This window comes from Crocodylus siamensis, chromosome 6 (assembly GCF_052110815.1).
Source record: "Crocodylus siamensis isolate JL-2025a chromosome 6, ASM5211081v1, whole genome shotgun sequence".
NCBI lineage: Eukaryota > Metazoa > Chordata > Crocodylia > Crocodylidae > Crocodylus > Crocodylus siamensis.
In genome coordinates, this window is record NC_143400.1 from 26,290,921 (window position 1) to 26,318,740 (window position 27,820).

General features: G+C 54.4%; 2 protein-coding genes across 13 annotated transcripts in view; one reads left to right on the top strand and one right to left on the bottom strand.

The window, feature by feature from the left end:
* Window positions 1–23,606, bottom strand: LOC149861889 (uncharacterized). Of its 7 annotated transcripts, XM_090054611.1 has the most exons (11): window positions 23,466–23,606; window positions 22,149–22,617; window positions 17,623–18,099; window positions 17,313–17,523; window positions 16,809–16,898; window positions 16,212–16,369; window positions 15,405–15,560; window positions 14,728–14,854; window positions 11,055–11,171; window positions 7,323–7,409; window positions 1–6,130 (listed from the first exon to the last, which is right to left on the bottom strand). In XM_090054611.1, exons 3-11 carry the CDS (start codon window positions 18,097–18,099, stop codon window positions 5,067–5,069), a joined length of 2,487 nt encoding a protein of 828 aa, XP_089910737.1. In that variant the 5' UTR covers window positions 22,149–22,617; window positions 23,466–23,606; the 3' UTR covers window positions 1–5,066. The 7 variants fall into 7 exon arrangements, with proteins under 7 accessions (XP_089910737.1, XP_089910734.1, XP_089910739.1 ...); XM_090054608.1 differs by lacking the exons at window positions 22,149–22,617; window positions 23,466–23,606 and adding an exon at window positions 18,652–19,466; XM_090054613.1 differs by lacking the exons at window positions 22,149–22,617; window positions 23,466–23,606 and adding an exon at window positions 18,826–19,465.
* LOC149861890 (uncharacterized) overlaps window positions 23,585–27,820 on the top strand; it is a 10,577-nt gene continuing 6,341 nt past the window's right edge. For 2 of the 6 annotated variants that reach the window (XM_090054686.1, XM_090054688.1), the window contains exons 1-2: window positions 23,585–23,720; window positions 26,090–26,149. In XM_090054686.1, the coding sequence (XP_089910812.1) occupies window positions 23,604–23,720; window positions 26,090–26,149 (177 nt within the window). In that variant the 5' untranslated portion in view covers window positions 23,585–23,603. The other 4 variants (XM_090054690.1, XM_090054689.1, XM_090054692.1 and 1 more) reach the window with 4 other exon arrangements.

Sequence of the window (27,820 nt, forward strand, 5' to 3'; positions counted from 1 at the left end):
GCCCCCGCCCCACCCCTCTACCTCCCATCTGGCTGTGGGAAGCAGTGCCCATTCTGCAAGGTCCCCTGTGAAGCAGGAGGCAATGACCACAAGGAGCATTTTGCATCAACCTCAAGGATTAGGGAAATGCTGATTTGAAACCACAAGCTGCCTGGTGTATTCTTTGTGTTCCTCTGATGTGGTTTCCACATCACTTTTCGGAAATTCAGATGCCCACTTTGAACGGCACCCCTACCAAGAGTATCGTGAGTGCTACCCTGACTGACACATTCAGCCTGATCCCAGCACCACTGCCTCTGACTTCTGGATGTTCATCTTTGTCACATTCAATTGTAGGTTTGCCAAAGAGTACAATGCAAAGCCAGCAGATCTCACCAAAACAGTGGGTGAAAATCACTAAAGGCCAAGCCCTGGGTAGCATCCACGAAGCCGTCAACATGCTGCAGAGCCTAGACCCTCCTCTACTGGTGTGTTTTTTGCCTTGCCAAGTCAGCATAGCTTTATACATGGCAGGGGAGAAGGTTTGTACCTGTATTATTTCCTCAAGTGTTAGGAAAAATAAGTAAAAGACGACCAGAAACTCTATCACATGGCCTCTAGTCACTAGTAAAGCCACACCATTAGATCCAACATGAGGATTACTGTCACTCAAATGAACAGAGTGACCAGCAGGAATAGTAGGTCCTATGTGGACTTGCTAATGTGGTTCAAGACGGGTCGGGGTAGAGCAGTGAAACACAAGGCATTGAAAGAAGCTCAGCACAGTTTGCTGTGTCTTTCCCCAAACCTGAGTTTTACTGCAGATGCTCATAGCATAGCACAGGAAAGACCTTGCCACACAACATTTACCCTCCATGACCCACATTCACAGTGACCACACAGTGTTGAGAAATGGAGGGGAATCTGTCCTTTTGTTCTGTATGGGGATGGGGTCCATTTTTTTGACTTTGCACATAGCCTTTCATTGGAGGGGAAATTCAGAAAGTGATCTATAAATACGAAGCATAAATGATCGAGTATAACTATGGCAAAGAAATTATATATTTTGCTACATCCTTTTATGTCACTGTTATCGCTGTGTAGATTATGTTCTCCATATATATCTTTACAACTTGGGATATGGTTTGGTCAAGGAAAGGTAGTAGGTAGAGCTACCAAATCTCTCTTGCTATTGTGACTCTTGTGCAAGAAGATTTACCGCTCCCAGACAAAAGCAGAAGGAGCTGGACCTTAAAGTTGACCTGCAGTGGGGAAAAAAGGCTCCTAGAGCCATGGCATGTGAGTGGAACGGTCCACACGCATATACACCCCTGCACACCCCACCTGCACCATACCCCCTCATACACCCCACACCCCTCCTACACCCCCACCATACCCACACCCTGCCATCCCTCCACATACAATATACAAGCAAACCCCACGCACAGAAGGAGGACTGCCTGGGTAAGCGGAGGGATTTCCCTTGGCAAAAGTCAATGGGGAGAGACTTCCAGTAACAAGATGGCAACCAGGGGGCAGGGCACCTGTCAAGGAGTGGGGCTACCCTTGCAGCCCTCAACACCTCATCAAAACCCAATAAAGTGGCCCTCCAGCTGAAATAATTGCCCGCCCCTGCCATAGCACAAATTCCCATTCCTCCCACTTTCTTTGTGGACACCTCGGACCACACAACAACCTCTCCAGCAAAAATCATGATGGGTTTCATGAGATTTATTTTGTTTTTCAAACTGTAACAATGGAAATTAGGGATAGGAGGGGAAGGGAACTGCTTTCTAACTTGAACTTCTTTTCCGTTGGCAGATCTAGAATTTGGAAAAGGGGTGGGGAGCATGATCACCTATAACAGCACACGTACTTATCAAGTTAAAAAAAACACAAAACTACAAACTTTACAAATAAGCTACTGGCCTAGGGCTGCATTATTCAATTTAGGATTGGAGCAAAAATATATATACGTTTACTGCAGTGTGCATTGATTTGCTCTAGTACATAAAAAACCATAACAAACGAGGAAAAAAGAATCAAAAGATGCTGTCTCATTTGTCTTGTTGTCAGTAGAAAAAATGGATCTCTCTTTTTCAGATTCATAAAACAAACCTAGCCTTCTTGAGTATCTTGACCATGCATCCAATGCTTTGCTGGAGGTTATTTCTACACTTGAGTTCATGCTCTTCGTTACAATTAAAAACAGTGTGCAGGACTGAAATAGGAGCTACATGACCAGGAGCAGCTAACAGGCTGCAAAACTGCGGAAGAAAGGCTAGCTTGATTAGCTGAACATCAAGGCCATCAAAAAAAGGAGGGAGACTTGTTAAGAACTATGGAATGAAGAGTTTAGGAGGAGTCAGGTGGATAATAAAGTTTCATTTAGTCAATTGACTCCATCATTGCTGCCTGAACAGAAGTGCTACTGCCACTTCTGGGCAGTTGGTTCTAGGTTTTGGGGGGACCAGGAATCAAAGTTGGGGGCAAAGGGTGAGGGATATAAATCCAGCAATACACCCCCCTCCCACCCCAGACCCACTGCTGTTCTGTTCTGTTTAGGAAAGATGACAGTCAAGTGACTCTCTTTTCCCACCCAGTACAGGTACCTGAGGACCAGATGATATGACAGTGGGGGAAGGGATGAAAAGAAAGAAAAGATCCTGCCTTGAGAAGTTTAATTAAAAATTACCTGATCCTCTTATACCTGCTTTGGGAAAAATGACTTTGGGACTAGCAGGAACCTGGATATTCACAATGGGCAAGATTGCAGACGTGCTGGAGGATACAAGAGCAATTCAGAAGGATCAAGACAGATTGGAAAGTTGGGCTGAAGCAAACACGGTAAAGTTCAGTACCAACAAATGCAAGGTGCTGCAACTTAGGAGGAATCATGGGCGACTGCTGCCACCTTAGTCAAGTGGGGCATGTGCCTCCCCAGCAACCAGTCAGCGACCAGGGCAGGGAGGGTCCCCCATGGCCAATCTCTCCAACCAGGAAGCAGCTGCAGTGCTCCTGGAAGTGGCCATAGCACTCCCACTGCCCGGCCAGCGCTCACAGGGGGTGCTCCCCTCTTGCCCATTGCCTAAGCACGGAGCGCAGCCTGTCAGGGGGCACCAGTGCTTTCAGGGGGTCCACAGGCACCCCCTACATGTCGCCACTGGGAGGAATAATCAAAAGCCCAAATATTTATATGGTGACACCTGGCTGGATGGCAGAACCATGGAAAAGGAGATCACAGGCTCAATACGAATCTGCAGTGTGATGCAGCTGCAGAAAAGAAACAGTTTTGGGATGCAACAATAGGAGCATTAGGTGCAAGACATGGGGGGTGATAGTACCTCTCTACTTTGTACTGGTTAGGTCTCATCTACAGCATTGGGTACAGTATTCATGACTCCACATTTTAAAAAAGGATGTGGGGAAGTTAGAGAGGGTCTAGGGGTGGATGACAAACGTGATAATGGGCTTGGAAAACATGCCACATCGTGAGAGGCTGAAGGAGCTAGGCACGTTCGGGTTGCAGAAAAGGCACTTAAGAGGGGGCAAGATTGCAGTCTGCAAATACGTGAAGGGCTGCCATAAAGGAGAGGGAAAGTGCCTTTTCTCTCTTGCTGCAGAGAGGAGGGTGCAGAACAATGGTATGAAGTTGCAGCAAAGTAAATTTAGATTGGATATCCAGAAAAAACGTCTTCACTGTCAGAGCAGGGAGGCGGTGGAACAGATGCCTAGAAAAGTTGTGGACTCTCCATCACTGGAGGTTGGATAAGCATTGGTTGGTTGGTTAAGAAGAGGTTGGATAAGCATTGATCAGGGATGATCTAAATGTCGCTATGCCTACGCTCTAATATGGGAATGTCCCATGCCTCCAGGCTTTGCTGCCTGTCATCTGGGGCCAGGAGGGAATTTTCTCTCCTGCTTCTATATTCTCCTCAGAGACACTGGGAGTTGGGTGCTGGGGATTTTGACTGGGCTATGCCAGTGCTCCTGCTGGGACTCAAACCTAGAGGGTCCTGCCCCCAGGCTCAGGGCCAGACCAATTTGGAGTCAGGAATGAATTTTACCCCCTGCTCAGAGTCCTCTGTAGCAGGGCCATGGCCTCTATTTGGGATTATTTTAAGCATATATTACCAACTTTTATAACAGCAGGACACTGGCTGCCACGGTCCCCTGCTTTCCTTGGGGCACGTTTGGGTGGGATGTCTTGTGTTGGGGCAGGGCTGATTGTGCAGTTTTGCCAGGAGGTTGGACACTGGGTTGGTCTGAGATGATTTGGATAGGGATAAGCCTGCCTCAGGCAGAGGGGTTGGACAAGATGTGACCTCTGGAGGTCCCCTCCCACTCCATTTCTCTATAACGTTATGATTTCCAAAATGCTGAACTTCAGGGGCAAAAAGGCCATTCCACTTTCCACTCCTTTCCATGAGGACCAGGACCTGCCACCAGTTGTCACTCCTGAACCCCCACCCCACTCTAACACAGCAGATGGACTCCTGGGCCCACTCTCCTGGGGTTCCCACTATAAGCCCCCAGTGTAGGGTTCATCCTGCACAACAGTGCACACGAGTGATCCCCCCCGAGCGGTGACTGGCTCCTGGTCTCAACCGTTAGAAACAACCTCTAGATGTTGGTGTTTCCAATGGAAGGGGAAGGGAAAGCAGCTGGGGAATCCCAGACTTCTCTGGAAGAGCAGGTGCCGACAAGGACAGGATCACGGGGAGCTGCTAAAGAGCCACTAAAACCTGCTGCACAAGACTCGGGAAACAAGGCCATATCTTGCAAGCACCTGAGTGCTTCTGAAAGAGAAGTTATTTAGGGGGAAGGACCAGCAGGGTTCAGGGGGGACAAGGGGAACACTGCCCTGCACATTAGTATCACTGTTGCCCAGCAGAAAATCCTGCATACCGGGGTCCCAGGAACTTGAGAGGCCCAAAGCCACTAGCCCGGTGCCACAGTGGAGGATGGAGCCAGGAGGAGACATGTGACAGACAGACCATGGCTGAGTCACAGGTGATTTTTTCCCCTGCCTTTGGCATGGTGGTGGCGAGTGCTGAGGGTGAAGGAAGCCCTTAGAGCAGTCATAGCTATTTCTGCATGTGAGTGAGCTGGTGCTGGGTCAGGTGGGAGAGGCGGGCGAAGCTCTTCCCGCACTCCTTGCAGCCATGAGGCCTCTCCCCTGTGTGCAAGCGCTGGTGCCGGACCAAGTCCGAGCGGTACACAAAGCTCCTCCCGCATGCGCCACACTGGTGTGGACGCTCTCCTGTGTGCACGTGCTGGTGCGTGAGGAGCTCTGAGCGGCAATTGAAGCTCTTCCCGCATTCCCCACAGCTGTATGGCCTTTCCCCTGTGTGCACGCGCTGGTGCCGGATCAGATCGGAACGGTACACGAAGCTCCTCTCGCAGTCCCCGCAGTGGTGTGGACGTTCCCCTGTGTGCACGCGCTGGTGCCAGAACAGGTCCGAGGGGTAAATGAAGCTCTTCCCGCAATCAGTACAGCTGTGGGGGCGCTCCCCAGAGTGGATCTTCCGGTGTCCGATGAGGCTCTCCAGGCTGCTGAAGCGCTTCCCACACTCGGCGCACTGGTGTGGCTTTGTCCCCGAGTGGAGGTGCCGGTGCCGGTGCCTGGCCAGGTAGGAGGCTCGGGTGAACGTCTTCCCGCACTGGGTGCATTGGTGCGGTTTTTCCTCTGAGTGGACAAACTGGTGCCGAGCCAGCTGGTAGAGCTCGGCAAAGGCCTTCCCGCACTCAGGGCACTTGTGTGGCTTTACGCCAGCGTGGAGGTGCCGGTGGCGGTGCCGGGCCAAGTAGGTGGGCTGGGTGAATGTCTTCCCACAATCGGCACAGCGGTACACAGGCTCTGCCACCGTGTGTACACGCTGATGTCTGACGAGGTGTGAGTGGGTCACAAAGCGCTTCCCGCACTGGGCACAGTGGTGGGGACGCTCTCCCGAGTGGATCATGCGGTGGGTGACCAAGGACTGAATCCGGCTGAACCTTTTCCCGCACTCCGGGCACTGGTTTGGCTTCTCCTCGGTGCGCGCTGTCTCGGGCAAGGTTGGTCTCTCTTGGGACATCCTCAGCAGCTCTACATTTGCAGACTCTGCCTCACGAGGCTGCTCCTCAGCTCTGCTGTCTGTCCCAGCACCCGCTGGGGTGGGAAGAAAACCCCGAATTTAGTCCCCGTTCCACTGGCATACAGCAAACACAGCGGTGCCCCTGTGCTGGGCTCGGTCTCAGAACTGGGCCGGGCCTCTTGCTGCCGGGGTGCTACGTGCTGGGGGTGGGGAGGGAGCAAGGTCAGTCTCCCTTACTAATGTCCCCCAATTCAGTAGATCTCATATACGGTTTCCCATGAATCCTGCCCCTGCCAAGGCCCATCGCAATGGGGAGAACCACATTGCTTCCATTCCTCCCGGGGGAGACAAGTGGGGATGGCATTGGATCCAAATGGCTCCATGCTCAAAGGGCTGTGGGTGACACCAGGGGTATCTACTCCAAGCAAGAACGAGGGTTTCTAAATACCAGTCTCTGCCACAGTACTGGTGGGCGCAGGCGAAGACTGCTGAGCACTCCCCATCAACCCAAGGTCTCTGATATGCTCCAGACAGAAGCTCTTTCATGAGGTTGCTTGAGCCTTGTCCCAGGGGCTCGCTCTTGAGAGATCAATCTCATCTGCCCTGAGAGTGGCTTTAGGGGGCCAAGTCTCAAGCAGCCTCACTGGTCGTCAGGGACTTGGAGCAGACAGGCCAGCCTGGGCCAAGGACCTCAGCAGCCATACCTGCAGTAAACCCACAGCTAACGAATTCAGCCCCAATTTAGATACAGCGAGTGTCCTGGCTGAGACTGACTGATGCCTCTCTCTTCAGTACCAGCTGAGGCTGCGAGTTTCCAGGCCAGTCAGCAATCCTGACTTAGTCCACTGTGATACGCTTCTTGGCTCTCAAGCTCTCTGGTCTTCCTGGTTTCTGACTTTGGTTTCTGGGCTTTTCCTCAGACTTCAGTCCTGGATTTCCTTACAGATCTGTGTCCTGGATCTTGACACATGGCTTGGCTCTGGGTTTCAATTTCGATCTGTGGATTTCCCCCCTGGACTTGGTACTTTAGCTTCTGACTTTCTAGATTCTGGCCCGTTTCATTACGGACCCTTCTCCAATTTTTCCCTCCGGATCTGACAATTAGCCCAGGGGCCCTCAGAGACCCAGTTGCCACAACACACCATGCACGACCCAGTCCCCTAACAGTGGCAAACTTAATCTCGAGTATGGGGTCTGTTTAGCATCATCCTACTCAGCACCAGACACTCCTGTGGTCCAAACATTGGAGTGAGCTTTGCTGCCTACCTGTATCCGGAGATGGTTCGGGGAATGGGAGTGAGCCCTCAGAGCCTTCCTCTGCTGATAAGTCGGTCTCTTCCATGCCAGAGGAATCTGTGCCAGAAGAAATGTCTCCTTGCTAAAAAGGAGGCTTATACCCAATGGAAAGAAGGGGTCATCACCAGGGAGGGCTATTCTGTAGTTGCTCGGGGATGTAGGGGGGCAGTTAGGAAGGCCAAGGCGGAGATGGAACTGGGGCTAGCTTCCCAGATTAAGGACAATAAGAAGTCTTTTTTTAAATATGTAGGGGGTAAAAAGGTCCTTTTGTGGGGCCCTTGCAGGATGCCATGGGAAACTTGGTCGTCACACCAGACGGCAAAGCTAACATGTTTAACAATTTCTTTGCCTCCGTCTTCCTAAGTAGAGACCGGAACAGCCACCTCCCTGCTGGGCCCCCCTCGGGCCCTGGGGGAGGCACATCTGGGCCACGGGTTAGCAAGGATTTAGTTAGGGAGCTTCTGGAGGGGTTGGACGTATTCAAGTCAGCCGGCCCAGATGATCTCCACCCTAGAGTTCTAAAGGAACTGGCCGAGGTCATTGCAAGTCCCCTGGCACAACTTTATGAGCACTCGTGGTGCTCTGGTGAGGTACCGGAGGACTGGAAGAGGGCCAACGTGGTCCCCATCTTCAAAAAAGGCAGGAAGGAGGACCCGGGAAACTATAGGCCGGTTAGTCTCACCTCGATCCTAGGCAAGCTGTTCGAGACAATTATGCTGGCACACATCCAGGAGGGGCCAGCAGGGGACTGCATGCTTAGGGGCAACCAACACGGGTTCATCAGTGGCAGGTCCTGTCAGCCCAACCTGGTGGCCTTTTACAATCAGATCACCAGATCATTAGATGCAGGGGTAGCAGTGGATATAATCTTCCTGGACTTCCGGAAGGCTTTTGACACTGTCTCTCACCCTGTTCTCATTAAGAAACTGGGGGGCTGTGGTGTAGACACCCACACAGTCAAATGGGTTGCCAACTGGCTGGAGGGCCGCACCCAGAGGGTGGTAGTGGATGGGTCCTTCTCAACCTGGAAGGACATGGGCAGTGATGTCTCCCAGGGCTTGGTCCTCGGGCCCACACTGTTCAATCTTCATCAGTGACTTGAACGAGGGGGTAAAAAGCACCCTGTTCAAATTTGCTGATGACACTAAGATGTGGGGGGATGTGGGCACATTGGAAGGATGCAACAGGCTACAATCAGACCTAGACAGGTTACAAGGGTGGGCGGATGAGAATAGGATGGGTTTCAACACAGACAAGTGCAAGGTGATGCACCTTGGGAGGAACAACCGGCACCATACCTACAGGTTAGGGAACTCCCCTCTTGTCATCACAGAGGCGGAAAGGGATCTGGGGGTCATCATTGACTCCAAGATGAACATGGGCTGGCAGTGTGAAAAGGCAGTAAGGAAGGCCAACCGCACCTTGGCATGCATCCACAGATGCATCTCGGGCAGGTCCAAGGAGGTGATCCTCCCCCTCTATGCGGCACTGGTCAGGCCGCAGCTGGAGTACTGCGTCCAGTTCTGGGCGCCGCACTTCAAGAGGGATGTCGACAGCATGGAGAGGGTCCAGAGGAGGCCACTCGTATGATCAGGGGACAGTAGGGCAGGCCCTATGAGGACAGGCTGCGGGACCTGAACCTGTTCAGCCTCCAAAAGAGAAGGCTGAGGGGGGATCTTGTGGCCGGTTATAAACTAGTCAGGGGGGATCAGCAGGCATTGGGGAAGTCACTGTTTCCCCGAGCACCGCCAGGAGTGACCAGGAATAACGGTCACAAGCTGGCAGAGGGTAGGTTTAGGTTAGATATCGGGAGGCACTACTTCACAGTCAGGGCGGCTAGGATCTGGAACCAGCTTCCAAGAGAAGTGGTGCAGGCTCCTACCCTGGGGGTGTTTAAGAGGAGGTTGGATGAACATCTTGCCAGGGTCATTTGACCCCAGTACTCTTTCCTGCCATGGCAGGGGGTCGGACTAGATGATCTGCTCAGGTCCCTTCTGACCCTAGAAACTATGAAACTATGAAAGGGTTCACGTGCACATGTAGACAGCTTTTCAAGTCCCAAGACACTCAGGGCTACCGGAAGCAGAGAGACAGAGATTCTGGTGCAACATGCTGGCTCTTCATATCCCGTAAGAGTAAGGAAGATTGTAAATCCCGTCTGCATGTGGCACCCACCGAACTACTGGTAAAGCACTTCCCTTGGGCACCTGCCCACTCCAGAGGAGAGTTCAAGCTCAGACCAAGTGGGAGGCATGGGGAGCAGTGGCTGAAAGAGCCCCAGCCTCTTCACAGTATAACTTAATGCCTCCCCAGTGCAGTAGTTTAACTGGGGCCGTGACTAGGGCAGCTGTCCCAGGGGCTAGCTGGGGAGGGCAGGCAGGAGCTGGGAGACCAGCTATGGCCGTCCTCAGAGGCCAATGAGCTCTGGGTGATCCACCTAGCTCTGTTCCTCCTCAGCCACAGTGCTCTGCCCTGAGCATGACTCCTCGTCCCAGGGCCCTGGGCCCTGTCTAGACTGGATCCATCACCCTGTACTAAGTTCAGCCCCATGAGCACCTGGCTCTACAAGGCTGTGATCTTCAGCTTCTAGCTGCTTGGATTTAGCCCCATGCAGCCCACTGGTTCCTGTACACCTGCAGGGCTCTTTCTGGGCATTAGCCTCTTCTACTGCAGGTGCCTCCCAGGCACCCCACCTATGATCTCCACACCACCACTGTAGCCATTACCTGAATCTCTGGTAGTATGTCAAGTAATCAAATGCAAACCATTCCTAGGCTTGCCTGGGTCCCAAACATCTACGCTTCAGCTGTTGGCTGTACACAGGTTCCCCAGGTACTTGTGTTGCTTGGGTTTCCCCTCTCTACCAGCACAGGCAAGAAGGAATTGTGCCCTCAGCCTAAGTCAGAGGCATACTAGGCTCTCTCATGAAGGAGCCAGGCCTCTAGCACACTGGGGGTCCACCAGGTCTCCACTACGCTCAAGGGTTCCTCGTCAGTCCCCTACTCAACCTGCTCTGATTCACTACAGTCTGCCCTCACCCATTTCCATCTTGCCTACCTTTCTGTCGGTGGCCATGCAGCTAGCTCCCAAGCAGTATCTCTGCTGCATATTGGCTCTTGTCTCTGGTTTCCCCTGGTTGCTTATTCGCTTGTAGCTATTTCAACCTTAGCTGCCTACCTAATTGCAGCCCTCCACTGCTGCCTTCCCATTCTCCAAATAGCTGGGGTTAGGGGACCCTGCAAAAATGCCCACTCAGAACAGAGAATCAGTTCTCATATTGCCCAGTGAAGGTGGAAACCCCAGTCCAAGATACCCCCCCAGGATATAAAAATCTAACTTAAAATCCATACAGCTGGCAGGCCTTAGCCATACAACCGCATACCGGCAACCTCCCAAGAGAGGTTCCCAAGGTTGCTAGGGCTCCATCTCCAGAGACAAGGGGAATAGGAGACATTGCTCGAGGGGTAAAATGTTATATCATGGCCAGAACCCGTAGTTAGGGGTAGAAGGGAAACATTTAATGTCATTACGTCACTGACTGGTGAGGAGTAAAAGCACACACCTGCCTGCACATCACGCAACACCTGTTTGGGGTTGGGACCATGGGGCAGCAGGTCAGGGGAGGTTGGTAGGCGTGCGGGTCTCCTTGTCATTCTGGGATGGGAATGGTTCCTAGATTGGGGGGTGGATGCTCTGATTTACCTGGGGTTGAGCCCATAGGCCAGGAGCTTTCTCGAGCATCCTCATCACCACAGATCCAGAGCTTCAGCTCCCCTCTCTGGATGCGGCAGATTAAGTCGGGGGTGGGACCTCGATGTCCTAGTTCAGGAAATTCACAAAAGGACATGATGCTTGGTTAATCCCCACCCTGTGCCCCGTTGGAAGAAACCAAAGACCTTCAATATCCTCATGGTGCCTGAGGAAAAGGGAAGGTGGGCATTTAGAAGGAAAGGGAAGGAGCCACAAGCAGAAAACTTCAAAAAGTGGTAGCCCCCATCAATCAAGCAATGAGAAGAATGGTCACATGGAAACCACACAGAAACCATCACTCACCATAATGTATTTTGAGGGTACAAAACTCATAGTAGCCCCAAGAAATCAGAACTTGTGGCAGAGATATCTCTTTTATTAGACCAACTAGATATTTGCAAAAAAAAGTTTCCTTATTTGAAAGCTTTCGGGCATACTCACCCTTCCTCAGGCACAGGAGAATACAAAAAATGTAAAGTTTCTCCTAGGTGGAAATGAAAATTCATATTTTACAGGAGAAGGTATTATAAAATCTCCTGGTTGGAATAGTTCATTTCGTGCAAATCAGGATCAGATAAGATTTATATCTTACAACACCTTCAGCTCTCCTGTGGAATATGAATTTTCATTTCCACCTAAGAGAAATTTGACTATCTTTGCATTCCCCTGTGCCCAAGGAAGGGTGAGTGTGCCCAAAAGCTTGCAAATGAAGACACTTTTTTGCAATTATCTAGTTGCTCTAATAAAAGATATCACCTCTGCCAAGAGTTCAGATTCCTTTAGCCCGTAGACCAATACAGTTACAACCTATATCCCTGAAACACAGTAGCCCCAAAGGACTTAGGCAGAGGTGATGTTCTGGAAAGAAAAAAGATGAAAATTTTGCACATTTGAGAATTGCAGTAGAAAGGAGAAACAGAGAACTCGCTTCCTAAGAGGTGAATATTCAGTGAGAGATTGATGGCAGCAAAACTGCGTACAGGAGGGAAAGTAATTCATTTAATCGGGTCATTGCCTCTGCAGCTAGTCCAACAAAAAAAGGGCAACTTTCACAGGCTATTCACCCATTCCCCCACCTCCTGTGCAGGTCCAAGGATAGGAAGAATCCCTGGTTCAGCAGATCTTGGATTGCAAAAAGATCACAGGGAAATTGCATTATCTGGTGGCCTGGGAGGAGTAGGGTCCAGAAGAACACACCTGGGTACCAGGCAGTTATGTCCATGCACCAGACTTAATTAGGGAGTTTCATCAGGCTCCTCTGAACAAGCCTTGCCCTAGGATGTCTGGAAGCAGCCCTTAAGAACAGCACTGCAGCCAGGTAGCTAGGTCAGCAACACTCAACCCCCTAAGCAGGGCCAGCTGAGCCTCAGCCCACTGACTGCTTCTAGGGCTGCTTTTAAGGAGCTCTGGCAGCACCGGGACTCTGCTGGGCAATAAAATGCCTTCAGTTCGGCAAGCAGCTCTCACCTGTGTGACTTCCCCCAGTGCCTTCTCCAGTATCCCTGTCCCTGTAGCCAATCCCTGAACCTTAAAAGCCCAGTTTGACCCAAGCTCACATTGTGATATCCACCTCTGATAACCTCTCCGGCTTGGCACATGAACCCCATTTTGACCTCAGCTTGCCCCTTGACTATGGATGCTAATAACGCCCCTCAACCTGAGCTCCAACCTAAGGTCTTGTTGGATCCTGAGAAACAGGACCTTGGAAGCAATAACACTGAGGTGTGGGTTAAAAAGAAAAAAAAATCATAAGCTCCTCAAAAACAACTCTGCAAAGAAGAGTTGGACATGGATGTTTTGTTGCAGACAGGTTGGAAATATGCAAGAAGGAAGGCTTTTTAGCCAGTATGTCTTTTAGTGGACCAACTGCATGGTTGGGGGAGATATTAGACAAGTTTTTGTACACAAAATGCCTTTACCTAGAAGAAGAAAGGACCCCTTGTTTCCAAAGCCTTGCAGAACACTGCTCCACTCTATATAGTTGGTCCATCAAAGGGTATCACCCCAACAAATCCTGGTCTCTTAGACAAGGATGCCCCCAGTCCTATTAAGGATGAGAAAGACTGATTAGCAGCTGACTGATAAAAAAATGTTGCCAGTTTGAAAGGCATGTTTTCTTGTATACAACATTCACCCTTTCCTTTCGCAAAATTCAGCCGCTAGAAAAAGGAGGGTTGCATTATAATCAAGTAAATGTGGTAAGAGCAGTTCCTACCAGTCAAGCCTCTGTCAAGGGAAAGCTGCATGTGCTGCACCCAGGGCTCCCTAGCTGCTGGCTGGAGAAACTCTCTGTTTTTACCCACTTGCCTTTCCTTGGAAGAAGCTGAAGAAAAGATCTTTTTTCCCTCCATTCTTCCTTTCCAAACCCTGCCCTCGTTACTCAGTTAAGCCTTATCTAGAGGACTATGTGCAGCTTTGGGATCCACACTTCAGAAAGGGCATGGAGACCTTCGAGGGTCCGTGGCATCTGACAAAAATAGCGAAGGATTTTGAAGGCAAACTGTCTTGAGACATGGCTGGAAAAAAAGGCAAATTCAGGTTGCAGAAAAGATGAAAAGAGGGCACAAATATCTCAAGGGCTGCCATAACAAGGGGGAGAACACCCTGTCTTTGTTGCTACAGAAAATAGCATGGGTAGCAATGGCTTGACATTGCAGCCAAATGGGTTTAGATTAGCTACTAGGAAAAACTTCTCTGTTAAGACAGGGAGACAGTGGAACAGATTTCCTCTGGTAATTGTGGCATCTGCTTCATTGGTGACTTTCAATACCTCAAGAAGAGGTTGAACAAACACTGGTTAGGTGTGATCTAGAAGTAGTTACGTTGGCCATGGCCTGCAAAAAGCAAGATTTGGAAGCCAAGGACCCTCCCCGACCCTCCCCCCCACACACACACGCACAGGCACACACACTAACACTCATTGGGAGATCATGAGAGCAGCTTTGCAAGCCTGAGCGGACAGATTTCGGGAGGACAGTTATCAGGAGGAGAAGAAATCAGGGGAGCTCCACAACCAGCTTAGCTGCAAGACAAGATTATAGGGGCTGGGGTAAGTTTAGGGAGGGGAAAAGGGCCACGGAAAGGGGGTGAGATGTATGAATATGTCCTGGAAGGCCAACCCATGCTTTTTCCTGCCATGATACAATGATAGCAAAATTATATTGAAGGTAGGTAGCTCCCTAGTAAGATATGCTCTACGGTCCCATGGCTCTCAGGCTCCAAACACCCTCTAGCAGCTCATCTTTAGAGGCACAATCACCATTTTCTTACTCTGTGTCTCTACTAAGAGGATGTGGTCCCCTGTTACATACGACTCTTAGTCAGTATTAATGAGATGGTGTGGATGCACTGGGGGAGACAATGGGAAGAGATATCACTATCCCAAAAAAATGATTGAATGTGGCAGCCCCAGGAGCTGGACCAAGAGGAAGAGCCAAGAGAATTAGCTCCATCTGAAAAAGGAGAATAGAAAAATTCAAAACCTCGCAGAAGCCCTAATGGAGAAAACAGCAGAAGAGAGAAGACAGATTGAAAACACAAGCAAACTCTGTATGAAGACAAGAAGAAAGGAGAAACATCTCAGAGGCCACACAGCTCTGGGGAGAAGGAAGAAACAGAGCTTTACCCAGGTTAACAAGGGCTTGGTAATTCCTCAGCATCTGGTCCCGGTAAAGCGCCTTGTCTCCATTGTCCAGCAGCTCCCACTCCTTCCGCGTGAAGTACACAGCCACGTCATCAAAGGTCAGCCGGCGCTGCAAATACAACCGTTATACCATCAGCCCATTCTTCTACAGCCTCTGTGGACACCTGAAGCTACACTGCACAACAAGGACGTGCCAGCATGGCTACCCCAAGGAGAGATAAAACCTTCCCACCTCTTCTCTGACAGCTGTACCAGCAAAGGGCTTGGCAGCAATGCAGCTCCGCTGACAGAGAAGCACATGTCACCTCATGCCATGGTCTCAGAAAGACAATGCAGCTCCTCCCGTCAGTGTACGGCATATGCAGATCCCCTGACACCTTGGACCTGGCATCATGACCCCGGCAGAGACTCTGCAAAGCAGGTCCTGCGAGTCTCACCCAGCAAAACTGTTTCCACAGCTTTGATTCACTGGGAGAAACTCAGCCAGCCAGAGTGACTCTGGGAATTCACCCAAACACCCTTTCAGGGAACTACCTGTGCTGAATAGCGTTACGAACCTCCCTTTTCTTCCCACATGGCTCTAGGTTAGGGAGCTTTGAAAGACCAGCATCCTGGGTGTTTAATGCCCCACACAAGGGATCTCCCTGCTGATGTCTTACTTGAGTCTGGGCCACTGCAGCCACGCTTGCCATCTCAGGCAGAGGATTGGACATTAAAACCAGCAAGGAATGGGCAAAGGAATTGGACCCTGGTGCACAAGGAGGGAATGCAAACTTCTGATGGCCTGGGCTGGCCGGGATCCTTGGAAGATCTACCTGAAAACAGGAGAAAGACAGGGTTCTGTCATTCACGTTCCATCCACAGATGCAACAGCACTAGTTAGGCAGACTCCCTTGGCACAAGTCACAGCCGGAGGCTTGAAGAGGGGATCCTCCAGACAGCAGCAGTTCTGGGGTGGGGTCCTGTATCCCCTCAGACATGAGTTGTAAGAAACCGGGACTGGGATTCATGTCACTTTGCTGCAGGCTGTGTGAACTGGCTTTGCCTCTAGTGGCCTGGCAGGTGCTCACCCCTAGCCAACGGCCTGCCCTGGAAGGACCCTGCTGGGCTCAGCTGCAGAGATCCCTGCCACGTGCTCCCTGGTGTTGGCTGGGTGTCACAGAGTACCCAGGTGAGCTCATTTTTGGCTCTTACAGAGTTCAAATGCTCTGCCTGAGCACTCAGAGATAGATACCCGAGACAGAGGCCCCTGCTGCACTGACTCCAATCAGGACTTCTAGTGCTGGCCTCCCCCACCATCTGCCCTGCCCGCTAGCTCAGCGAGGATATAGTCTCCATCATCAGTGAAGGTCCCTCCTGTGGCTCTTCAGGTCTCTGCTCCCCAATTTTCCCCCGTACCGCTGGCTCTTGCGAGATTCTGCCCCAACTGTGCTCCCACCCCCAAGTGCAGCTGGTGCCTCGCTCACCTCCAGAGGCCTGCCCTGCCCCTTCTGTAGCTGGTCCAGCTCAGGTGTCAGGGAGCCCCTCTCCCCGAACACCTCTGGGGATGTTCTTTGCAACTCCAGGATTACTGGCCCTTCCTCATAAGGCTGCTCCTCAGCTTTGCTCAGGATTGCCGCATCTGCTGGGCAGGAAAGAGGTGTCAAGTGTTAGACCTGGCATTGCTGGCATGGGGAAAGCCCTAATATTTCCCTCTGCTTGAAGCATCCCCAGGTCTCAGCATGTGGCATAAGGGGGAGAAGGAAGGGTCAAAGACCTCCACAGCCACAAGCCAGAGATGCATCCCAAGGAGCAGCCCTGCTCAGAGTGGTGATCACAGCATCATATCAGAACCAGGACATCACTCCCAGGGGAGAATAGGGGCCCTCCCTGCTGTATCAGCATCCACCTTTTAAGGGGAAGGGAAATAAAAGGGTGATATGTTCCTGGGGGTGTGGGGGCATCCAGGAGAGCAGGAAAAGCTGGTCTGGTGGAGCACTGATCCCCATCAGACTATTCTGACCAAGTTTTCTGCTGATGGGTGGTGCCTCATGTGTAAAAAGGTCAAAAGCACAGCTCCTCACCTGCACCTGAGGAAAGGTCTTGTCTGGGGCACAAGGCCCAGGAGCTTTCATCTGCTAATGTTTCACAGGCCTTCTCCATCTCAGGGGAATCTGCAGCAGGACAGAGACCTGGGGGTCAGCGTGCAAGAGCCAGCTACAAGACACTGGGAAAACCTGCGCCCTTCACATCAGCACCGTCATATTCTTGGGCATAAAGGATGCATACAGCCATGGAAGAGGGGCCCCTGGAACACAATCCTTGCTTTTAATAAGGAGGCACCACAAGGCCCACACACGTACTCGGTCTTTTTGCTGGGTGCTATACAGAGAGAGCAGAAAAGACCAGGCCTTCTCAAATTGGGTGCTGTCCTGTAATAGAGACCTGAGTCCTGCCCCTCCCCAGCCACGTGGTTGTAATGACTGGGGCCGTCACAGGCCAGGGCAGTCATGTGAGCCTCTCACCACAAATGCTGGGCAGCTATTCGGCACCAAGATGCAAATGGTGCCATGCACCTGACACGTCACCTGACTCCTGCTGAAGGTGGGGCTCCTTTTTGGCAGTCTGAGGCAGCTTGTCTTGGGGCCCTGGAGCTTCACCCCATACCATCTCCTCCTGCAGCATGTCTACAGGATAGGGCTGAGGCTGCTCGAGACAGGAGTCGAGAGGATCCCACAATGTCCCAGTGGGTGCCATCCTGGCCAAAGCCACATCCTCAACCTTCATGTGCACTGTGACCTGGGGACAAGATAACCATGTAGATGGAGCTAGGAGGGAAAATCCCCAGACAGACAAAGGTGGGGAGGCAGCATGGATATCGGGGTGAAGCGCTCTCACCTGGAGTGTCTCGTCCTCCGCCTGCCCCAGCTGAAACCCCTCGGCCAGAGTCACGGCCTCAGCGCAAGTCTCCACGCCGCGTCTCCACTCCCAGCTCTGCATCTCCCGGGGCAGGACAGCCAGGAACTGCTCCAGCACCACCAGCTCCAGCATCTGCTCCTTGCTGCGGCGCTGGGGCTCCAGCCAGCCCCGGCACAGCTCCCGCAGGCAGCTGCAGACCTCCCGCGGCCCCGCGGCCTCCTGGTAGCGGAAGCCGCGGAAGCGCCGGCGCCACATCTCTGGGGTGGGGACCTCGCCTCCCGGGGCCAGCTCTGGGGACACCATGGCTGGTGCTAGTGCTGGAAAAATGGGGCTCATTCCCAGCACTGGCCTTGGTTTGGCAGCCACGGTGCCTGCCAGGGGAGGCCTATCCCAAGCTCTCACTCTCCTGCTGCTCACGCTCTCGGCCTGTCGGCCGCGTCTTCTCTTTTGGGGCATCTGCAAGGCAAGGAAAGAGGCTGCACGTTACCATGTGATGAGGGAGCCAAGAGCACAACCCACATTGAAGACTTGGGGAAACAAGAGTCCCCAAGCACCACTGGGGACTCCTAGGACCCATGTGGCTTTCCACCCTCCTCCCAGCAGTCCCCTCCCACCTTCCTGCACTCATGTGCAGCCCCCCCAGGCACTGCTATGTCCCGGCAGGACCCTCCATGGCTCTCAGCACCATAGGACCCCATCCAGCCCATCTCCGGAGCCCACTGCTCCTTGTTCTGACATCTGCCACCGCTGACAGTAGTCCAGCTCTGTCCCCTTTGAACCCCCCCTGCAGATTTACACTCATAGACTCGGGACATGAGGGCTGGAGGCACCTCAGGAGGTCTCCTAGCCTCACCCCCCTGCTCCAAGCGACTTGCCCCTCAGCCTAGAGCAAGAGATGTAGAGGTCAGAGATGCAGGAGAAAAGCCAAATGGTTACCACCCCCCCCCCCGAGTATGGGGACGGTGGTCCTAGAGAGCTCAAGGGAATGGCAGAGGGGATTTCACCGACTCGCAGAGACGGAGGGCGCGGGCCCCTGCTCCAAGCAGGACCACGCCAACAGCTCATCCCAGGCAAGGCCCAGTCTGCCTGGGGCTTCAAAACCTCTGAGGCCGGAGACGCTCCAGCACTTCCCAGGGCCCTGGTGCACCCAGGGCAGGGACACTCCCCGTGTGGGTCCCGCACCCCGACGGACACGGCCAGGAGAGGCGTCCCGAGAAGGGCGAGCGGCCCAGGCCGGGCGCCTCAGCGGAGAAGCGCTCGCGGGAGGAGGGTTTCCAACATGCCGGGCGGGGACGAGAGGCCGTTAGTGACGCGCTGCTGGCGGGGGCGAGGGGCGCCACGCGACCCCCTCGGAAGCCGCCACGAGGGGCCCGACACAGGCCCGGGCGGGGCGGGGAAGGGGCATCGGGCAAGGCGCTGAGCCAGGCCGCGGCGGCTCTCGCGAAGGGCGGGTCGGCCCGGGGAGGAGGCGGTGGAGAGCGGGGCAGCCCCCGCCCCGCCCACGGGCCGGCGGCGCGGGGCGCGGAAGGCCCGGCCTGGCCCCGCAGCAGCAGCATCACATCCTGCCGCGGCTCCGCCCGCAGCGCCCGGGGCCCGGCCCGCATCCAGCCCAGCCCGAGCCGCGCGGATGGAGATGCCACCTCCTCGTGAGACCCCCCTCCCCCCCATTATCCAGCCTACGCCTCCTTTCTGCGCCTGGGCCATGCGCCCCCGGCCCCGTGGGTGTCTCGGAGCACCCACGGGCCCCTCCCGCCCCGCCCGGGCCTGCCTCCCCGGTCTGGGCCCCGGGCCCAGCGTCTCCCCATGTTTCCCGGCGCCCGGCTCCTCCCGGGCTCTGCTGTCGCACCTTTCTCGGCCCCGGCCAGCTCTCCCCTCCTCTTCCCGGGGCCTCCTCAGCAGCTCCAGCCTGACAGGCCCTGCCTCGGGGGCTGCGCCCCGGGGGGAAGGGGGTCCCCGGCGCGGGGAGAGCCCGAGGATTTGCCCACGCTGGCGCTGCCTGCAGGAGCCTGGCAGCTTCGCGGCGTGGGAGAAGGGGGCAAAGGAAGAGACAAAGTCCTCTGGATCTTGCTCGTAGGCCTCCTCCGCTGTGGAGCTGGAGAGGAGCCCGGCGGCCAGCACCGTGTGGGAGCTTGCACGGGCATCGCTCCCCGGGGGCAGAGACGTGGGGATCCCGTGCTGGGTCCCATTTCCAGGGGTGGCAGGGGCCCAGATAGGACCATGTGCTCCAGGGGCAGGGGAGGCTCCCGGGGAGTTGCTGAGAGGGCAGGAGACGCTTAAGTGCTGGTGCATGGCTCCCCAGCAAAACCCCACGGCAGGTGGGAGCTCGCCCCTCTTGGTGCTGGAAAGGGCCAGTCGCAGAGAGCACGAGAGGGGTGATCAGGCCTCGGTCACTGATTTTGACTCTGGTAGCAGGATGAGGTCCAGCCCTGGTAAAGGATCTGGGGGCTTCTGTCCTACCAGAGATGTCCAGGCCAGGCCAGGACCCACCAGCCCAATCCTGCACCCCTCACCCAGCCCTGATGCACCCCATCCTCATCCACAGAGAGGCCTCATGATCATCCCGCCACAGGGCACCAAGAGTGGGCCAGCTTCCAAAATACCCCTCCCAGGGTCCACCCCCCTTCAGTACCCTACACACGGTCCCACCGTGGCTTCACAGCCCAGCTCCCCCATGAGCCCGCCACTCGTCGAAGGGACGCAGCTCGGCAGATCCACCCCCCATTAAACCTCTCCTAACACAGCATCCCTGCACCCTTCCCTTCCATCCCTTCTGCACCCAGCATCCAGCCCCCACCCAGCAAGCAGACAGTGCCCACTGTGCCCCCACCATGGACTGAGTGTAGCCATCTCCTAGGTGGGGCTGGGGGCAGCCTCGCACCCCCGAGAGCTTCCCAGGGATCCAGACATAGGGGTGGGGTGCTAGGCTCCTGCCCCATTGCACCCCCTCCACACACAGGATGGGTAGTGGGAGAGAACAAAGGGTCACAATCAGGGATGCTGTGGCCCAGGTGAGTGCATTTGCAGGGCAGAGACCCCCATCCTACCTCTTTTTCAGCAGGATGTGCCCTCCTCATACCTGCTGTGGCCCCACTCAGCACTTGGGCAGTGGGGCCCTAGGATCTGCATTTCCCAGGCCTGCTAGTGCCCCTCACTCCTGACCTCCAGCTTCTTGCCATCTGGCCAGGCAGCATCTCCCAACCTTGCACCCACAGCTCCATCTCCTCCCTGGTGCTGGGAAACATCCGGGGCCCTTGCAGACAGTCCCACCTGCATCGGCCCCTTCCCTCCTGCTGGGGTTGCACCTCTCATTCCCCTAGGCTTGCAACACGTGTGCTTGATATTGCACGTCACGGCTCCCCAGGACCTACCAGCTGAGGGCACAGGCAGGGTGACATCCTAGGTGGCATCTGAGGGGGGTCACACATCTCCCACCTGGGCAGAGAGGGGACTGTCCCCTCTGTGAGGATGGACAGCCCCGAAGCCAAGCTGCTTCTGCCCCAGGTATCAATGGGAGAAGTGAACGAGGCAGCTGGCACCTGGCAGGATGCCCAAGTTAGCAGCAGTGGGTTAAGGACCCGCTGTCTCTGTTGAGACGACACGATATGAATCAGCCGCTGTGCAATTTCTTGATCTGCTGTTTCTGGTATTTATGGAAAACTTCACTTGGATCACACATTTTGGAGGCAGTGGTCGATTGGGGGGGGGGTCCCCCACAAAAATAAATACAACTGAAAAGCAAATGCTTTAAAAAGTGTTTGTTTTTTCCCCATTTGTTTTAAAAAAAATATTTTGGGAACTTTCTGTAAATGGGCTCCTAGTCACTCAGGCTGCAAAGTCAAAGGAGGACTGCATCGCTCCGACCCCAGGAGACGAAGTGAGAAAGCTATCCAGTCTGCTTGCGATTGGACTGGGGCCCTGTCACAGGCCAGGGCAGAGACGTGAGCCTCTCACCCCAAATGTTGGGCAGCTATTTAGGTGCCAAGGCTCAAACCCTGCCCTGCATCTGGCACGTTACCCAACTCCAGCTGATGTGGGGCTCCTCTTTGGGGACATCAGGCAGGTCGTCCTGGGCCCCTGGGGTTTCAGCCCATCCTGTCTGCTCCTGGGGAATGTCCATAGGATAGAGCTGAGGCTGCTCAGGCCAGGGGTCAAGAGTTTTCCACAATACCCCAATGGGCACCATCTCGTCTGAGGCCATGTCCTTGACCTTGGCATGCACTGTGACCTGGGGACAAGACAACCACATTGCTGGGAGAGATGAGGCTGGGAGGGAACATCCCCAAACACAGGGAGATAGCATCATCGTGGGGGTGAAATGCTCTCACCAGGCCCAGCCAAAACCCCTCAGCCATGACCACTGCCTCGTTGAAGGTCTCCACACCGCACCCCCCACTCCCAGCCCTGCATCTCCCAGGGCAGGCTGGCCAGGAACTGCCCCAGCACCGCCAGCTCTGGCATCTGCTCCGTGCTGCTGCACTAGGGCAGAGCTGCAGGCGACTACGAACCTCCCACGGCCTCTCAGCCTCCTGGCAGCCCGATTCCTGGAAGCACTGGCACCGCGGCTCCTGACAAGGGGTTGTCCCGTGCTGACGGCTCCCATTTCAGCAGCCATGTGAGTCCTGGGGCTGGCACAGTCTTAGCAAGGGGACACTGGGCCTGGGGCTCCTGCCATCGCACCTCCCAGTGGTGAGCCAGCCGTTCTCGTGGCTCCTGCTTGACCCTTTTGGGGGCCTTGCTGTTCCTAGTCTGGATGACATAAGGCTTGTCCCCTGCCCCCTCAGCTCCTGCCTCAGAACTGGGACCTGCTGGGTCCTGATCATCCATCTTCACTGGAGGGTGCACCCATGCTGGCCAGGGAAGGCCAACAGCTGGTGCTGGCAGCTCAGCACCCATCTTCTCCACCCCGGCAGGCCTCATCCCAGCCTGGCCCCTCCCTCTGCTTATGCATGGGGCCTGATGGCAGCATCCGATCTCCTGGGGAAAAGAAAGACATGGATGTTATAGTGCGATGGCCACAGCAAAGGCCATGTCCCTGCCACCCCACTTCCACTTCATCTCCTGTACGGCCTCTGGCACCTTGCACCCCAGCTCATCCCATAGCTCTTCCCAGGACTTAGAGCCCTCCTGCCCCACAGCCCTTGCAATGGCCGCACAGTCCCAGAGCCCTGCATCTCCATGTGGGCCACGGCTCACTGCCTCCACAGTCCCCTGCACTGTCCCACAGCCATTGCCCTGCAGCGTGTGCAGACGTGGTAGACGCCAAGAGTTCAGCCAGATTTGCAAGGGTCTGGGGACATGCTTGGAGGAAAGGGGCAGCGGTAGCTAGTGAGTGAGTGAGGGGCACGGCCTCCGAATCAGAGCTTCCCAGACCCTATGTGCTGGAGGCTGCAAGCAGAGAGAGGACCAGGGGAAAACCCTGCTCGGAGCCAGGTGACTCCCTTCCAGCCTCCGTGCTTGACGGCAGCTTCCCTGCCCATCTCCATGCACAAACCCAGGTCAACAAATTTGCGGCCTCCCCCGTGGAAAGTGCAGCCTGCAGCAGCGCGGGTCTGGCGCTTGTGACAGCCCAGCACAACCGTGCCCTTCGGCTGCTCCTGCCCAGCCCCCCAAACCGTCACCAACACCCGCCCCAGGTCACGGCCCCCCTCCTCCATGCTTGCTGCACCACCAGCCAAGGCAGCCCCTCCTTCTTCCCACCTTTCGCCCACATCCTCTGGAGGGTGACCCGCAGCCCCTGCCCCCCAGCCTTGCCCGTACCGCTCACGCCCTAGCCACAGCCCCCAGCCCAGCTGGTGCCCCTCACCCCGACCCATCGTCCCTACCCGCTCCTCCCCCGGGCCTGGGCCTGGCCCACAGCCTTCGCCTCCACGGCCGGGGAGCACAGGGGTCTGGCCTGGTCCAGTGGGAGGGAGGCAGTGGCTCTGCCCTGGCTCTTCCCCTGGGCAGAGCCCGCCCCGGGCATGCCAGGGAGGAGGGCTGGAAACCCACAGCCCCTTCCTGTCCCGCCCCTTCCTCCATCCTGGGCTCGAGCCGATGCCAGCACCCGGTCCCAGCCGAGGCATCGCCCTGTCACAGCGGTGAGTGGGGCGGGGAGGAGGCAGGGGAAGAGCCGGGGCAGCGCAGACCCCCCCACCCCCCAGCAGGCGGGGGGCTGGAGCTGCCCCAGGCATCCCAGCCGCTGAGCAGGGACAAAAGCCCCAGCCTGGAGGGGCTGCTGCCTGGAGCATCCTCCCATGCTAGCCTGCAGCTGGGAGCTGTGCCCAGGGGCTGTGGATACTTTGTTTCACGTCAAAGGAAAGCTGGATACAAAGCAGCTGCAGAGGGCTACACTTGCCAAGCGCTCCCTTTTGCAGCTGGATGGCCATTTTTCCAGTGCTCTCTGTACTGGGCCTGTGTGGCCGCGCTGTGCTTATGGCACGATTCGTAATACAAGGCAGGTGCCAAGGCAGTCTGTGCACTTTGCCCTAGAGCCCGTGCTTCTGGGTGTGGAGGGCAGATGCCACCATCCCCTCTTCTTCCCGCTCCCGGGTTGGTTTCCTAAGGCGGCTGCCTGGCCTGAGCTGGGAATCCACTCTCCCTCTTCATGCCCTGGTGTTTCTCCTGCCAGGTGATTGTCCTGGAGATATCCTGGGTAGATGTGATATCTTGTATTAGACCAACTAAATAGTTGGAAAAAAATTGTTCTTTGCCAGCTTTTAGGCACACATGCCCTTCTGCAGGTGTAGGCAGACAAGGGTCTCCAGGTATAGAACATTTGTGCCCAAAAGCTTGCAAAGAACTTTTTTTTTTTCCAACTACTTAGTTGGTTTAATAAAAGTTATCACATCTAGCAAAGAACCTTGTCTGCCTACATCCTTAGACCAACACAGCCACGACCAACAACCCTGGAGATATCCTGTCTCCTGCTGCCCCCTGTACCAGGCACGGGTACATGCTGGTTGTCCCCTCCCTGCATTTCTGCTCTGTGTCAGGGTGTCTTTAAGCCTCCCTCAGAGGCATTTTGTTGTTATTGGGTTGATGTTGGGCTGTTGGCTGCAGCCCAAGCCAGAGATGACAACCAGGCTGTGCCAATGGTCCTGCTGGGACCAAAGTCAGGGCTAGATGGTCCTGTTAGCATCGGACCAACACCAGAAATGGGGTCAGGAAGGAATTTTCCCCCTGATCACACTGGTCCAGACTGGGTGGCTTTGGCCTTCCTCTGTAGTAGGGGCACAGCATCTCTTAACCTTTTATAGCAGCATGATGTTGGGTGTCGTGGTCCCCCTGCTTTACCTGTGGCCGGTTCAGGTGTGATATTTGGGCTGTGTTGGGGGTGACTGTTTTGTGCTGCTCAGAAGTCAGATAATGAGTTTGTCTGAGAGAGACTCATAGAAAATGAAGATGGAAGGGAGCTCAGGAGGGCATGCCTAGTCCAACCCCCTGCTGAAACCAGGACCAGCCCCAACTACATCATCCCAAACAAGGCTTTGTCTACCTGGGTCTTCAAAACCTCCAAGGCTGGAAGTTCATAACCTCTCTGGGAACCTGTTTCAATGTTTTACTACCCTCCTAGTGAGAAAGCTCCTCCTAATATCTGACCTAAACTTCCCTTGTTGCAACTTGAGCCCACTGCTCCTTGTTCTGCCATCTGTCATCACCAAGAACAGTCCAGCTCCATCCTTTTTTGAGCACCCTTTAGGGAGTTGAAAGCTGCTATTAAATCCCCTCTCAGTCTTCTCTTTCCCAGACTAAATAAGCCTAGTTCCTTAGGCTCTCCTAACAAGTCATGTGTCCCAGCCCCCAAACCCTTCTCATTGCCATCTACTGGACTCTCTCCAACTTGCCCACATCCTTTCTGTAATGGGGGGGCCCAAAACTGGACACTGACCTCCAGATGTGGCCTCCCCAGTGCTGAATAGAAGGGAAGAATCACTTCCCTTGATGTGCTGACCTGGCAGGGGAGACACCATGATCAATCAGGTGGTTTTCCTCACGCTGGGCAGGCCCTGCAGCCTCTCCCTGCATTCCGCTCATGTGAGGCTATTGGTCCTCTGATATGTCCTCCACAGGAGGTCTATATTGAGCAGATTCTTTTTGGTGTTGGGTGGTGGAACCGGAACGTGCTCCATCCACTCCATGCATTGACCTGGTAGTGTTTCCAGGACCCGTGCAAAAAAAAAAAAAAAAAAGCTGGCTGGTGTGGACAGGGCTAACCCTGCCTCAGGCAGCTTTAATTTGGATCTGAGCAGGGAAACAAACTCCAGCGCTTATGAAGAAGCAGCCTGCTGTCCCATGCTAAGTACCTGGGAAGTATTGGAATTAACACCTTGCCAAGGCAGAATCAGAGATAATTGCCTTTAAGTGCCAACATCTGTCCCACCCCTGTTTTGATGCAAATCAAATCTCAGACTAATCAGCTCTGGCTGAAGCCCCTCCTCTGTGAGGTCCTGCTCTGCTTTCCCCATAGGTGCTGAGCATCAGATCCTATCTGCAGCTCCAGAGACCAGGAGCGTATTACTACAGCCAGGTGGGTGAATGGGAGCAAGTGTTGGGAGAGGGGAGTCTCTTGGAGAGGGAACCTAGCACCCTGGGGCATCTGAGTGTGAGCCCAGCATGCCCCACAACCAGTGCTGGGGCAGCCTCATCATGACCGTGCTGTTTTCTAGGAGTAAGCAGGATGCCTGCCTGACACAGGAAAAGCCCATGCAAGAGCAACCTAGTGGGTCTGAAACTCAGCCCAGCCCCAGTCCCTTTGTGCCAGGGTCTGACTGGGTTAAAACACAGACTCCCTCAGTGCTGGTACTACCTGGCGGACCTGCACTGAGAGAGTCTATGCATAGAGTTTCAATGCCACAATCTCCTCTTTTTTTTTTTTCCACCCCCATCCAGATCAGTTTAGTCTGCTTCCTCCACCCCCTGCTTCACAGGCCATCTGGGAGATCTCATTCCCTTTCCCACTCCCTCTTCAAGATGGCACAGATGGCTTCAGTGTCCAGTCTTGGCAGCCAAAGTCCCATGTATTTAGTGGCAGCAATAAATCCTTGTGGATTCTGGGCCTGTGATGCAATCGCATGATGTGTGACAATATTTCCTAGGTGCACATGGTAGGGTTGCAAAAATGCCCCAGTTTCCCTGACCTCTTTTTACATAAACTAGGTACGAATGGGATCAGCTTGCCCTGGCAAACCTGTGACTCAATTAGGGCAGTGTTTCTCAACCACTTTTGTACCAGATCTGTTTGTCAAGCTTCATGGCCAGGGCACACTCGGGAAATAGTATAAAGAGAAAACAGACCCATGGCCTTGCCAGTGCCCCTCACTTCCAACCTGCTGCTACCAGGCCCTGTCTGTCCAGTGTGTGGGGGGGGTCTGGGGAATGGGGTGAGGGGGAGGATGGGGTATGGGGCCTTTTGCAGTCCTTTGCAAGCTGGAAGTCTGCCAGCCTGCAAGGGGAAACCCATGGTTTCTCATGCCTCTTCTCCTTCAAAGGAGATTCTATTTTTTGTTCATGACCCTCTCATATAGTCTTGTGACCCACTTCTAGGTCGTGATCCATGGGTTGAGAAATTGAATTAGGACTTGTGCCAAAGCTTCTGGGATCCCCTTCCAATGGACTAAAATGCATGTGAATAAATGAAGCACTGCTGAATTCAGGCCTTCCCAGGTGGCAACAGCCTGCTGGAGGGACAACGGAAAAACATCCTGCATTACCCCCTGCCCCACCTTCTGCCTGACTTCAGGTGGAAGTGCAGAGAAAAGCAGGACAAGGAGAGACTGAGGCTGCTTGCAGACGTTAGGCCTGGAGATGTGCTACCTCTGCCTGCTGCCCTGCAGGCCACTGATTCACGCTGTTTCACTTCATGGCCCTGGGGGTTTGATCCATCCCTGTGCAGAGGTCTCGTCCCACTCCAGAAGCTGAGCTGGAAGATCTTTCTAAGAGAGGGAGCACGCGGAGCTGGGGTTGGTTGGACCGAACTGCTTGGTCCCAGAGTCCAAGTGGCCAGAGCTCAGTGGCTCTTAAAGTGGGGTGTTCAGAGAGCCCATGTTAGGCTTTGGGAGATAAGAAAGAGCTGCTGCCACTAATCTCTGCCCCTTGGACTGCCAAGGGGGTTAGGAGGGGGTCTGTAGAGTAAAGCTGAGTAGACACTCATGGCTCATCCAGAGATTTGACCACCTGTATCTGATCAGGATGAAACCCC

Excerpts from the sequence above, each read along its gene's own strand:
- LOC149861889 (XM_090054608.1), bottom strand. The coding sequence starts at position 18,708 with ATGAGCTGTTGGCGTGGTCCTGCTTGGAGCAGGGGCCCGCGCCCTCCG. Across the intron at positions 16,899-17,312 it reads CCACCTTCAGCAGGAGTCAG|ATTCCCCTGAGATGGAGAAG; the intron begins GTGACGTGTCAG and ends GTCCTGCTGCAG. Across the intron at positions 14,855-15,404 it reads CTGCAGTGGCCCAGACTCAA|CGCCGGCTGACCTTTGATGA; the intron begins GTAAGACATCAG and ends TTGTATTTGCAG.